General features: G+C 39.1%; 1 protein-coding gene across 1 annotated transcript in view; it reads left to right on the forward strand.

Annotated features, from left to right (window-relative positions):
* Nucleotides 1–15,024, forward strand: part of ABCA13 (ATP binding cassette subfamily A member 13) — a gene marked incomplete at its 5' end in the record, with an annotated part of 484,952 nt that overhangs the window by 26,954 nt on the left and 442,974 nt on the right. The window contains 2 exon segments of the mRNA XM_079150399.1: nt 10,583–10,734; nt 12,898–12,926. Of these exon segments, the coding sequence (XP_079006525.1) occupies nt 10,583–10,734; nt 12,898–12,926 (181 nt within the window).

The raw sequence follows: 15,024 nt of genomic DNA on the forward strand, positions 1-15,024 counted from the left end.
AATTTCTACTCTATTTTCCAAACTGGAATTTTACACTGCCAATATAAGAGCTCAAGCAGCTAAGTTGGGATGTGGCTCAGTGGTAGAGTATTTGCCTAACATACACGAAACCCTGGGTTCAGTCCCCAGTCTCATTGTTCCATCTCCTTGCCAATGCTTGATATTGTGCTAATTTATTTAATTTTAGTCATTATGTGGTTGTATAGTTTTATTTGATGATAGTTTTCATTTGCATTTTCCTGATCATGAATGGTCTTGAACATTTTTTTTTTCATGAGGCTATTGACCATTTGAATTTTTGTGTATGAAGTATCTGTTCAAATCTCATAATTATTCTATTTTTGGTTATGTTAAGAGTTCTTTACATTTTATCAGACATATGTGTCATGAATATTTTCTTCCAATATCTGACCCATCCTTTGAAGAGTAAAGACTTTTCATCTTGATAAAATTAAATTTATTTTGTGCTTTTTTTTTTTTTTTTTTTGGTGTTTTTCTCCGTTAAATAAACATTTGCCCAACAGAAAAATAATTAAGGTTTTCTCCTCCATTTTTTTAAAGAAGATTTAGAAGTTTAACTTCTGCTTTTGCTCTATATACAATTCATTTTGAGTTTATTTATGCATATGGTATGAAGTAAACATTAGTGTTTATCCTACTTACATATAGAGATGCCGTTCTGGTACCATTGGTTTAAAGGATGATCCTATCCCACCAAAATACACTTGTGTGTTTGGTGGAAATTAGTGGATCTGATGACAGTGTGGAGATCTCTTTTAGGACTCTCCTTATTTCATTGACCTTTGTGATTTGACTCTCCCTGGATCAATACCCTCAGTAACTACAGCTTCAGAGAAAGTTGACATCAGGTAGCACAAATCAGCTAGTATAAATTCCTCAACTTTGCTCCTTTTCAAAATTACTTTGGCTCTTTATGTCCTTTGGCTTTCCATATGGATTTAAAAATCAGTTTCTTTATTTGTGCCAAAAAAGTCTACTAAGATTTTGATTGGGACAATACTTCCAGAAAAAGTCTTACTGAGATTTAATTTACAATATCACAATTGACCCATTTGTGTAATTCAGTAGTTTTTGGCATATTCAGGGTTGTGCAAGCACAGCTAAATTTGATCATCACCAAATTAGAATATTTTCATCACCCCCAAAAGAAAAATCTGTATCCCTTAGCATTCACTCTTTATTTCCCCCAATCTTCCCTACCATTAGTGCTGGGCTTTCCCTAACCTACTTTCTGTCTCTCTAGATTTGGTTTCATATTTTTGAAAATTGTTAAATTTACTTTTTAAATGTTTTGGTAATTGATTTCTTTCATTTAGCATAATGTTCATCAATAATATAGCATCTGCCAATATTGCATTATTTTTTAATGCTGACAAATCTATCTATTATCCAGTGATGATATTTGAGTTCTTCCATCTTTTTGCCTATTGTGAACAATGCTGGCATATTCATGTACAAGTTTTTGTTCAGAGGTGTGCTTTTATTTATGTTGTTTTGGTGCATGTTAGGTTGTCTAAGACTTCTGTTTAACACTTCGAAAAACTGGTCAGATGGTTTTTCAAAGTGACTCCTTCTCACTGGCAGTGAACGAGGTTCAATTTATCCACAGTTTCACCAATATTCATACTTCTGTGTTTTGGCTTATAGCTACCCAGCTAGGTGTAAGGTTATATGTTGTCCCAGGGAATTTCATTTAGTCTATAGATTAGTGGGAAATTGCCATTAACACTGCATTTTCTAATCCATGAGCTGGACATGTCTGCCTGGGTGCAGTGGCACATGCCTATAGTTCCAGTGACTCAGAAAGCTGAGGCAGGAGGATTGCAAATTGAGGCCAGCTTCAGCAATTTAGCAAGACCCTGCGTCAAAAAGTAAAAAGGTCCGGAGATGTAGCACAATGGTAGGGTGTCCCCTGGCGTTAGGCCTCAGTACTCCAGCTAAAAAGTAATGTCTGTAGTTTTCAGTTTTATACATACTTCATGAAATATATTCCTAAGTATTTCATGATTTTTTGGTATTATTTTTAGATTTTCAAAAATATGAGCCATTACTTTTAGTGGCTTGAATATGTCCTTTGGATTTTATATGTACGTGACCATACAATGAGAAAATATTATTAAAAAAATTTCCTTTCATATCCAGATGACTTCTATCTCCTTTCCTTAGGATTTAGTGTGTTCTTCAGTGTCTACCTTATTTAAATTAAGCCATTGATTATGAAGCTTTTCTAATACAAACTCCCAAAGTCATATATTCCCCTCAGAACACTGCTTTTATTCCCACAAATTTTGAAATGTTGTGTTTTCATCTGCATCAAGTCCAAAATATGAACTGATTTTTCACTGTGTTTTCATGGTTGACCCAGGGGTTGTATTTGTAGGTCAGATGTTTGGCTTCTCAGTATTTGAAAAATTTCCTGAAATCCTTGTTATTGATTTATACTTAATTCCACTGTGGTCAGGGAAGAGCCCATGTGATTTTGACTTTCTATCGCTTGTTGAGGCTTGTTTTCTGGCCCTGGCTTGTTGCCTCCTTTGATTAGTAATGTGTGTCTGAAGACTGCTTTCTGCTGTCATTGGGTGGAACACTGTGCACATCATCAATATCTTACTGATTTTCGGTCTATGTGCTTTATAAATTACGGAGAAAGGAATTGAAATCTCCAATCACAAATATCTTCTTTTTTTTGTTCTATTAGTTCTTTTTTTGTTCTACTAACATTAGTTCTATTAGTTTTTGTTTCCTTTCCTCTGAAGAACCGATGTACATGCATGCATATCTTCTTCACTGGCTCATCTATAATGACAGGCAAATGCATGTATACTTAGTGAATGCACACAATGTGATTATATTAGGCTTTTTATATATGCAACATACTATGTAACATATGTAATACATATTATATGGTCATGTACAACCTCTTTATTCCCTGTTATATTGCTTGCTTTGAAGTCTACTTTGATATTTATATAGTCAAGGGAGATTTCCTTTGGTTGGAGTTTGCACATCTTTTATCATCGATTTACTTTTTAGCTGTATGTGCTTTATATTTAAAATTAGCATAGTCTGACAATGTTTGCCTTATGTTTAGGTCACTAACAGTTAATATACTGGATTTAAATATTGCTACTTAATTTCTACTTGTGCCATCTCTTTTTTACTTACATTTTCTTTTTTAATTGCCTTGTTTATATAAATTAAGCATTTCAGATTATTTTTATTTTTTCTCTACTATGGACTTAATAATTGTACCCTTTTTTTGACATTTTTCTCATGGTTTATGATGATTTGTACTGGAACAGAGTTGTCTATGGGAGTTTTCTTAAGAGTAGAATTGTGGGACAAGAGCTAAGTACACCTTGATTTTGTTGGTGTTCTCCAAACAACCCTCTATGAGATTGTAATATCTTGCATTCCCACTTCTTAAGTACGAGGATATCTGTTTCCCAAATGAATCCAATAGAAGATGGTGCTGAACTCCTAGTTTTTTGCCATTCTGACGTAGGGGACATATCTGAGTGAAGTTTTAATTTAATTTTATTTATCCATTCATCTGTTGAAGGGCATCTAGTTTGGTTCCATATTTTAGTTATGGTCAATTGCACTGCTATGAACATTGATGTGGCTCCCTCACTGTAGTATGTTGATTTTAAGTCCTTTGGGTATAAGTCAAGGAGTGGGATAACTGGATCAAATGCTGGTTCCATTCCAAGTTTTCTGAGGAATCTCCATACTACTCTCCATAAAGATTGCACCATTTTAAATTCCCATAAGCATCCTCAACCCCCCCATCCTCAACAGCATTTATTGCTGCTTGTATTCTTGATAATTGTCATTCTGATTGGAGTGAGATGAAATCTTATAGTAGCTTTCATTTGACATCATACAATATCAAAACTTTGAAATAGATAATGGTAAAATACTGGTGGGTAGATTACAGACCTAATCAGTTTTCCTCCATTTTACATGCATACATCTTTGTGCGCGTGATTTCCATGCAATGTGATCCCTTGTACAGGGCCATGTAACCACCGTCACAATCAAGATCTAGAATTGTTCCATCAACCCTAACTCTCATGCTTACACGTGAGACACACTCACTCACTGCCTTCTTGTGCCCAGCAATAACTAATCCAGCTTATGTCTCCCTGGTTTTGCCATTTTGAGAGTGTTATACAAGTGGAGCCATATGGAGGACGATCTTATGGAATTGACTTTGCTCCTCAGTAAGAATAATGCTCTGGTGGCACATCAGTCTTGTTGGATGTACCAAGAGTTTACATTTTTTTTTTCACTACTGAGCAATAGGCTAATTTATGCTTTAAGAGAAGCTCTTTTTAAAACATTTTTATTGGTAGATTTTAAATAGCTGAAAATTGTCTTATCTCAGTGGAAAACTAAGACCAATAAACAGAAATATCTTATGCCAGCACAATAGCTGTCAAATATTGGTTAGATAACCTCTTTTGCAGAACATTTTAGAAGGGGTTTATGAAATGTTAGAATTTGAGTCAGCTGGAGGTTCCCTGGCTGTGCTTCTTCGAATCTTTTAACCTATTATTCCAGGCCTGTTTCCCTCCCCATAACACAGTCTATGTGGGGGGAGGTTTTGGACTCTGCAGCTTCTCTGTCCTACAGCTGACTCTTCATTTAATGACTGGGTTCGAAATTCCTAGAAAGAGGCAAGCAGGAAGAGTACTCTGGAGATAGATTCTGAAATTAGAATGTCAACAGAAACAAAATTTAGGCTGTTGGAGGCAAAGAAAAGTTACACTTCTTTGGGGCTAGTTAGGGTTGCAGTGTGGAAGACAAACTCAGGTAGCCTTGAACTGTCTTTAGAGGTTCAAAGGAAAATGGCAGCTCTGTGTACAACCTAAGACTGCAAGGGGGTTGGTGGTTACATTGCTCCTTAGTCAGAAATGAAGACAGGGGCTGGCGAAGCTACCTTCTAAGAAAAGGACTGTGAACAGCCTGTCTCTGGGTGGCCTGGGGACAGGGGCTATCATACAGAAGGTTGACCCCGTCCAGGAAAGTAGGGTTTGGCCCAGTCCAAAGGTCAGTTAGCCTATAATCCTAGCTACTCTGGAGGCAGAGGCAGGAGGACTGCACGTTTGAGGCCAGGCTGGGACAATGTAGGGAAACCTGCCTCGAAATAAAAATTAAAAAGGACTGGGGGTATGGCTCAGTGTAGAGGCTTTTCTAGCATGTACAAGGCCCCATGTTTGAGTCCCAGTACTGCAAAACAACAACAGACAAACGAAAAGGTCAGCTCTGCCTATCTGATGGGTGTGTCTGCAGCCCAGTTCAAAGAAAGTAAATGTGGACATGCCTAAAACCTGACCAGCAATGGCCTCCTGGCTCTCATGTAAGTGTCCTGAACTAATACTGCTACTCCATTTTTATTTTCTCCTATGACACCATTTACACATAGAGCCGTTGTTTTTGATCTAGAGTTGGAAGATATACATAGAAGAATCCTTGCTTTCTTTCTCCCTTCTTCAGATGAGATTTCTCAACTTCACTTCTCCTTTAGGCCCTGAACTCACTACAGATTTTAAAAACAAATTCATCCTCAAAGTTTCCCCTGGTGAACCCCTGCCCTGGGTTAAACGTGGATGATGAGGGTCGGGGTCCGGTGGCCCTGGCAAGCCCTCCTTCCGGCAAGGCATTCCACTAAGAGATCTCCTCTCCGGCTTTGATGAGAGGGAGCTGAAGTCCACCACAGCAGAATTTTTTTGTATTTTTTTATTTGTTCTTTTTAGGTATATATGACAGTAGAATGGATTTTGACATATCATACACATATGGAGTCCAACCTCCCATTCTTGTGGTTGTACCTGATGTGGAGTTACACTGGTCGTGTATTCCTATATGAACATAGGAAAGCTACTGGCCACAGCAGAATTCTTATGAGAATTATTTCTGCCTGTGGATCTGATTGTTTTAGAAATAACCCCAATTCAATAAGAACTTTTCTATTCATAAACTAGTAAGTAAAAATTGGTAAAAGTTCTAAGAAAAATCATACTGCTTCCACGGCTGACTTGCTTTCGTAGCTCTTAGGAGACACTGCCTCTCCTATCTGCATTAACTATACTATAGATGTTACTAGAGTTGTAGGCCAGAGGACCAACTCTGGGGTTCCCAACAAATCAGATCTGGTCACTTACCCTAAAAACTAAATGGAAAGAGGAATAGTGAAAAGCATGAAAGAAACACCAATCGGCATAGCTATACTGGACAAAGGGGACCAAGGCTTCGCTGTCTTGGGGGGTACTGACATGAGCTTCCAGATTAAATAGACAAGGGAGCCAGAAACGTGCAAGGCAAGCAGTCTTGGCCAAACTGTGATCTGGTCGATCATGGTCTCAGGATTGGTCTGGCAGGGCCTTGTGGGAGGTGGTAAGAAAGTTGCCTGGGGGAGAGTTTTGATTCATTACATTTTTATCTATCAGACCTGTTGTTCCTGAATCAGAGCAAAGGATCCTGGAATCAGAGCCAAATAGACAAATGCAAAATGGAGGCACAGATGTCAAGTTTTTTGACATTTGTAGGCCCAAGTGAAGAATCAGTGTTTTTTTTATAGCAGCAGCAGCCTCAAAGTCCTCAAAGTCCTTCTTGCACTGCTACTGACCCACATTCTCATTTATAGAAATGCTTTTGCCAACTCTGCTAGGTGGACAATATTTTATTTTAAAGATGATTTTCCAAGAATGGAATTGTTTGCAATATAATTTGACCATGTCAGGCTTCTCACTGGGTCTCAGTCTCCACATCTACAAACTGAGGACTGCACCATGCTTTCTGAGGCCCTTACCACAACTGGATCATCAGGTCCCTTGTGGAAGTGCCTGGATGTATCTAGGTGTGAGGTTTGGCACTTGGGCCTTTGAGGGGTGATTCTTGGTGTTAGTCTGAGGTCTGAGAAAGTTTGGTCATTTCTGCCAAGTGACCTCTTGCATTCTGATCTTCATGGTCTCTTCTTCCCTTTACAACTTTTTTCCTGCCTGGCAAAATCAAGCATTTCATAATAGAAGTCTAAGAAAGGAACTGGACTCAGAAAGGAGGAAATTGCTCAGCTTGGGATCCTGTTGCAGTGCTGAAATTCTCTGGTGCTTAGGATTCTCTCCCATCAATGTTTAATTAAGGATTTTCTAAGTATTTTCTTTCTGTTATAAACATTTCTCATGCTAGTAGTAATTTCTAATCCAGTCTTAAGAACACATTGTGGTACTTTTGAAATAATAGTAAGAAAAAGAACATAAAATCAGTTCATTATTATAGGGGAAACTCATCTTGAATTACATCAATCTCTATAATCTGATAATTGGATGTTTTCCCAGGAAAGGCCCACATTTGGGTGAGTAATGGGAGTGTGGATCACCAGTTATGGCTTTCAGAGGTCACTTTTAGCCTTTAATGCAAGGCCTCCACAGAGAAGTAGCAAGTGATTTCCTGTTGTGATTTTGCAATTCTGACTCACTCAAGTGGAAGGTCAGATTTAAAAGGTGAGATTTCCATGGGGTGCAGCAGCCTCCTGTAGCAGGACGTGACCTCTGTGGCCTGGACTTGGCTTTGTAGCTCACAGTCTGGTTGCTTTTAGCAAACACACTTAGGTCTTCATCTCTAACAGAGATGTGACCTGAAAGGCACTGAGTTTATTTTATTCATCAATATATGTTTGTCGAACCTGCTCTGGCTTTATTATAGGTCATGAGGATTTAAAGACAATGTTTGTGGAAGGGATTTCACTATAACTCTTCACCATACGAGTGTTGTTATTCTTTCATGGTAGATTTATGTGTTGACTACTGTTAATCCACTTTTAATCTTCTCTCTTTTGTAAAATAAAGACATGAAATTGGAAATATCCAGAAGGTTCCATAATCAGGAAATATTCTCCTCCTTTTTATGTTTTTTTTTTTTCCCTTTTGGATATGCTAAATTTAACTGGACACTTGTAACTTTAACAGGTGTTCAGTAACTTGTGATGTCCTGCTTTATTTCAGATCAGTCGTTTTACTGATTAAAAAGAAATTCCTATTGCCTTTGAGATTAGATACAAACAGGTGCACAGTGCTAATTTCCAAGGTCATGAGAATATTTTCTCTTGTTTACTAGTACATCACATTTATTTCTTTACCTGACATTTGCAAAGTTAAGAAAAATGCAGCAACGCTTTCATTTTCTAGTTAGAATTAGTCTGCATTTTCCTGTGATGTTAGATTAATCCATGAATGGTCTTCCATGGAATTTCTGGGAGGTTTGAACTATAATACAGATTCATGGGACAGCAGCTGGCACCCATGAGTGGTAATTACAGAGAGTAGACCCCAGAGTCAGTGTTTTTAACAGATTTCCAGGTGACCACTCACTCTGAACACCTCACTAAGAGGCCTATTTTTAAATGGGAAAGAAAATCTTTTCAAAAACATATGCTGTTGTGGATTTAACTATTCTCTTAGAATTGGACTGCATATAATTTCTAGTCTTATTCTTTGCTCATCTGTACTCTTATGGAAATACATTTTAAAACAATGTACATCTACTGTCTTTCAGGAGTAACATTGCTCAATTAAAATAAAGGCCAGTACACTGGGGAAAATATTTCTTACAAAATGATTAAAAGATACTGTTTAAAACACAAATCATGCATATAAATGAAGAAGACAAGGAACACCTTAATAGAAAAACAGATTAAAGTCTTGAATATTTACTTACACTGAAGCCCTTGCCCTCTGAATCCCAGATTCAGGTTCTCTGGGTCCTCTGCCTGGGTGTTATTGCAAACTAGAGTTTGTACTTCTACCAGGCCTGAGGAGAAGCCACCATCCACTGCCTACTCCTACCAGTATCCTGGAAGTCCTTCTTGAACCCCTCTCTGTAAAAGCCCTTGTTTTAGTCAGGTGGGGTGAAGTGAACAGACATGGCAGTGATTGCCTGGTGTGTTGTGTGCAGTCTCTAGGTATTAAGTAGCCCTGGGAAGGGTGCCCCGCAAGGACAGAAGTCCCCAAGATGTCAAAGCATCAGAAATTGAGAAAATAAAAGGCAAGGCTAATACAGTTCACAGTATTCATTACAACACCCAAAGTGGTTCTGGAACCTGTCTGCTCTCCTCTTTCTCCAAAACCACCTTTTAATTGAGAATTCCCCACCCTTATACTCCTGAAATGTTTATCCTGCAGCCAGAGGGCTCTTCTAATTTCAAATTCCACTTGCTCATTGCTTGCACATAGGAACACAATCAGCATTTTATCCTTGCTGATTTTACGACCTTGCTATAGTCTCTTATTAGTTCCAGTTTCTTTTTTAATTTTTATTTTTCAATTCTTTTGGATTTTCTACATAGACAATTATGTCATCTGAGAACAATGACAGTTTTATTTCTTCTTTCTCAATTTGTTTACCTTTTATTTATTTCCTTTTCTTGGCTTATTGCTTTAGCTAGGACTTTAGTACAATGTTGAAAAGGAGTGGTGAGAGGGACTATTTTACCTTGCTCCTGATCTTCGTGGGAAAGTCTTCAGGTTCTCACCACCAAGTGTGATTACAGCTGTAATTTTTTTTTTTAATAAATATTTTTTGTCAAGTTGAGGAAGTTTCCTAGTTTTCGTCTATTCCTCATTTGAAGATTTTTTAAAAAATCTCAAATGGGGGTTGGGTCTTGTCAAATGCCTTTTTCTGTATTATATACATATATAAAATATTAAAATATTAAATTTTCTGTATTTTATATGTTATATAAATATCATATATATATATATGATATTTCTTTTTTAGCCTGTGGATGTGAGGGCTTACACTGATGGATTTTTGAGTGTTGAGAAGGTACTTTTAGAATTGAATCACTGTCCCTACCTAGTGAAACCTGTCTAAACTCCCCATTGTCTTGGTGCTGAGAAAAGTTCTTCCTACAACCAACATTGCTAGGTGTCCTCTGGCTCCATTAGCTGACCCTGTTTCTTTTCTGACTTCCTGCATGATCCCTATACTTCAGCTTCTTCTTACCCTGGGGCCTTTGCACATACACCCTCTGCCCAGAACACACCCCCTAGTTCTTTCCATGACTGGACCATTTTATTTTCAGGTTTCAGCTTAATATTGCATATCCTCACAGGAGTGGCATCCTTTCTATGACAAACTTTTCTGCCTACACTCTATCTCATAGCACCTATCTCAACCCATCATTAAAGATCTCCTCCTCATGCAAAGATCATGTCTGTTCTGTTCACTGATGTATTGATTCTCTGTACCTTGCACAGATTATGCTGTATGTCTTAAATGAATGAAAAAAAAGTAAATGGCCAATAAAAATAAAATGGTTGAGTTTTATAGATAATGAACAGAACAATTTTCTAATTTTAAATTCACAGTTTTTTAAAGTGATAAATTCTGTTTTGGATGAGGACCAAGTATTCTCAAGTGTATTGGTGAGAGTGTAAATTGGTAAAAGTTGAGTTGAAAACATTTTGTTGCAGAATACCAAAAATCTTAAAGAGACAGAGGGAACGTATTCCTGCAAAAGAGTTCCACCTGTGGTACATATTCTATTTATTTGAAGCTTTTCCAGGTTTCAAACTGCAGCTGACCACAGGAAGGTGAATAGCGTGGCCTTTTTAAAAGAGATGCAGGATCTGGCCGAGGACATTTGTGAAACAATGGACAAAGCAAAAAACTTACAAAAACTTTGGAGAGAAAGATCTAAGACCCCAGGCAAGTAAATATCTTGAAACCGATACTGCCTGTCTGGGCACAGCTTACGAGGTAGGTGAGGACTCAATGTTTTAAAATCCTGAAATCCTTACTGAGTGGGCTCTGCCTGTGGGACTTGGTGAAAGGTGCGCCCTCTGGTGGCCAACGCGACTCCCAGCGGCCAGTTGTGGAGGGTGGGGAGGTTCCTTCCTCCTTGGGGAAGGCACCTTGCGCTGAGCTCAAGATACCCTACCTCGCGAGGGGATGCCTCTCATTTGCTTAGTCTCCGCAGGTAACCTGTTCCACTCCCTTCTCACGTTTCTTCTGTTGCCAGTCTTCCTTTTTCGCTTCCTCGTCCTATCTTTAAGATCTGTCTGCACCCTCCCGAAACATGCAAACACATCCCTCTGATTCCTTTCCTCCTCCTTGTAGACTGGATTACTAGCAGTTTCATCCTGGTCTTGGGTGATTACCTAACTTTGATTGTAAATCTTTTGAATTATTAGGGTAGATTATTTTGTAAATGAGAGTAATTTCTTTTCATTGTGAAAAATATCCACATCATAAGAGACTTTGACTCTTATTTATAAACCTGTGATAGAATTAGAAGGGATATAGATCTTAGTTCTACTCACAGTGAAGTTCGCACCTCTGAGAGGGCAGCCCATTGCTTGTCTTCTCAGGCTCCAGCCGTCACCTGCTGCAAGTTTTATTAAAGGGGTGGCTTAGTGATCAACCCCGCCCCTCCCCACTCGAATCCCATTGAGTCCATTTCTGCCAGACACAATATAGGACATAGAGTTAAAATTGAATTTTAAATAACAAAATTTTAAAAATATTTTTGTGTCCCAAATGCTATATACATATCATTAAAAAAATTCATTTTTAAAATCTGAATTTCAAATTGAATTCTCTGTTCTTCCTTTTTATTTGCTAAATCTGGTACTTGTTTTTTTCATTTTTTCCTTTCTTTCTGTGTTGCTAGGGATTCAGCCCACGGTCTCATGCATGCAAGGCAAGCAATGTACCACTGAGCTAGACCCAAGTCCTCTTTACATATATAAAAAGCACACATATGCATATAGATGTGTGTTGTATGTATATACATATGTATATATATAATATCTTTTCTTCTTCATGTAGTATGTACAAATAAATGGAATTAAGACTTTTGCAGAAAAATGAAGAACAAGCTTCTCAGATGATGTAGCATTTTTAGAAAATGTCACCTTTGTCCTGGGTGGAATTGGACCATGTCCTCCCAAGGCTGATTTCATGATGGACCCAAAGTGCTCCTCAAGGGTTCTGACACTGAAAGATGGAGTTTCTTACATTAGGCTCTATTAGGAGATCATTCTGCTTTTATAGAATTTTTTTTAAAAAAAATATTTTTGGTTGTAGAAGACACAATACATTTATTTATTTATCTTTATGTGGTGCTGAGAGGATTGAACCCAGTGCTTCACACATGCTGGGCAAGCGCTCTGCCACTGAGCTACAACCCCAGTCCCTAGAATTTGTTTTTAAATGAGGTTTTTCACATGCTATTGAAAGAAAAGAACTGATTTTTTTTTAGTTCTTTATAAATATTTTTTTAGTTGTTGATGGGCCTTTATTTTATTCATTCATTTATATGTGATGCTGAGAATCGAACCTAGTGCCTCACATATGCTGGGCAAGTTGTCTCCCACTGAGCCACAACCCCTGAAGAACTGATTTTTTATTTTGAGATGAAGTCTCTGTTTTCAACATGCACTCATTTGAGCCATTTCCCATGGTCTGTGGAATTAAAAAATTATCCTAAAAATCACATTTTCATGTTTTGTTCCCTCTTCAACTTTTCTCTTTTTTTCTTTGTTTCCCCTTCACTCTGTCTGTCCTGTCTTGAATGCTCACAATGGTTGCTGGAATTAGAGACTGATCAAATAACAAAATACCCTTTTAGAAATTATCAAAATTTGGTTTATCAGTTAAATTTTTTTTCCAAGGAATTACTTAATATCTATGTGATTTGGAGATCAGCAGCAATGACTTTCTTCAGCTTTCTTCTTCTACTTGGGTATCTCCATTTTGGAGGCAGGACTCTGATACTTCATTTGACTTTAAAACTCAAATAATGGTAATTTAGCACATGTGTCGGGGTTGATGACTGAACTGAAATCTCTAAAATCTGCTCCATTGTAGGTTCTTCTTATGGATCCAGTTTTTTAACAGTAAGTATCTTGACAAAAGTTTAAAACTGAGTGTCCAGAGATGTATGATTGACAACTTCTTAAATTTAATTTGCATTTTCGACACTACTTTTTGACGATTTGATTTTTAGTAACAATTATGTGGGAGTTGGATTTGAGAAAGCCAAATCCACTCTAGGAATGGTTTAAGGGATGAGTTTTAATTTTAATTTAATTTTCTAAAATAAGGTCAGTGAAAAGCAGTCGATGAGTTAAGGCTAGCAGGTGGCAGGGGTCCACAGAGTTGCTTGGTAAGATGGATGAGGGCCATTCCCAAGTCAGACTTAGGCTGTGGTTTGTGTGTCTGCCACATGACCTTCGACTCTAAGCACAGTGCCTTCGGTTAAGGCACCAGGTTTCAGTGGGAATGATTTACGAGTAACTGAACTTTATAAAAGAATAAAGCACTATTTTCAAAAATGATTAAATAAGAATTTTAAAGGAAATTTTGATACCCAGTGCTTGTGGTATGGGAGCTTATTGATAGAACCATATGTGCCTGGTGACAATGCAAAATCGACACGATGACTTTTGGAAAAGCGACTTGATATCGTTTGTCCCAGTAGTTGTTCTGACGAGTTATCTTACTTATAATGCAGAAGAGATAAAAATAACGGTCTTCATTTATAAGGATGGATACTTTTAATATCCCTAAGGAGGGTAAGTAAATGTTGATAGCCTCCTTAGCAGAGTCACTTAATAATTCATGCGGTGCCTGGGTAACGATCCTGTCAAGTGTCAAAAGCAGAGAACAGCATCAGAGCTGTGGTGTGACTGTGACATGCAGACACTTAGGCCGGGTGGACGGTGAGCTGGGCAAGAGTGGCCACAGGAAAGCAGTTCTGTTTGTTAAAGTGAAGGAATTCTAGGCGACTCTTCTGACTACAATATTATACGGTTTGAGTTTCATCTGGAGTGAAATAGTCAGCCAGACACTCTGAGCGGAGGAATGGCATCACATAAGTGTTGTTTCCAGAGACTCTTTTTGGACATTCCATTGAGCCCAGAATGATGGTGGCCAGAGGGTCATCGGGAGGCCAGTTAGGAAATTGACTCATTCGTGGCTCCAACAGGTGACAGGCTTAGCACAGTCACGGTTAGTGACAGAGGCGGTGGGACATGGAGGTAGTCTTGATATAATTTGCAGGTTATCACAGAGGAGTCAAGGGTGACTCTAACTGGAACTACGGGGTGGCCGTTGATTGAAGTGGGGAAAGCTTGGAACAGTTTTTCCTGGTGGTGGGGTGGGGCCCAGGGGGAGAGGGAAATCAGGAGACTGAATTTGGGCACGTTAATGAGACGCCCAAGAGACACTTTGAGGGAGGCTGTGGGTGATGTGATCCCAGTGGGGAGTTGAGGTGAGCAGTCTGGTTGGATAACATGAATTTGGAAGCTGTCGGTGCAAAGATGACTTTTAAAAGCCGAGGAGGGAGAGGGTGTAGCGGGAGAAGAGGGAGAGGACTGAGCTCTGAGCACGTGGATCTGGGAAGGGGTTTCCAGCCAGCAGGGGAAGATGAGGTGGAAGTCCTGGAAGCCAGGGAAACCCTTTTCAGAGAGATGGAGATGATCTGCCTCAGCTCTGCTGATGGATCTCGCAGGAAGAGGATGGAGAAGCCACCACTGAAGTGCCAGCACGGAGGCCCTTGGTGACGCTGACAAGAAAGGTTTTTGCGGAGTGACTGGAAAGAAAGCATGACTGGAGTCGTTTCAGGAGGATGGGAAGGGAGACGGGAATGTGATACAGGAGGCAGCATGTGCAGAGGGCGGGAGACCTGGGCGGAAGCTGGGGGGCCCTTTCACAACCCCCTGAGGACCTCCTTTAAACCCAGGTAAAGGGGACAGTTCCCAGGGGCCCCGGCTGCCGGTCTCAGCGTCCCATGCCCAGCACGTGCTGAGTGTTAGCTTTCTGCATCTCTGAAGCGAGGCTGGGGCACCCAGAGCAACCCACCACAGGAGGCCCGACTCATGTCGCCTGGGATCAGAGTCCTTCTCTCTCCCCACTTGCCTCCTTGCCCACCTCCCTCCATTCTTTCCTTCCTTTGTTGCTTTTCTTCTTCCTTCTTCCCTTCTCTCCTTCCTT

This window comes from Sciurus vulgaris, assembly GCF_902686455.1.
Source record: "Sciurus vulgaris genome assembly, chromosome: 8".
NCBI classification, from domain to species: Eukaryota; Metazoa; Chordata; class Mammalia; order Rodentia; family Sciuridae; genus Sciurus; species Sciurus vulgaris.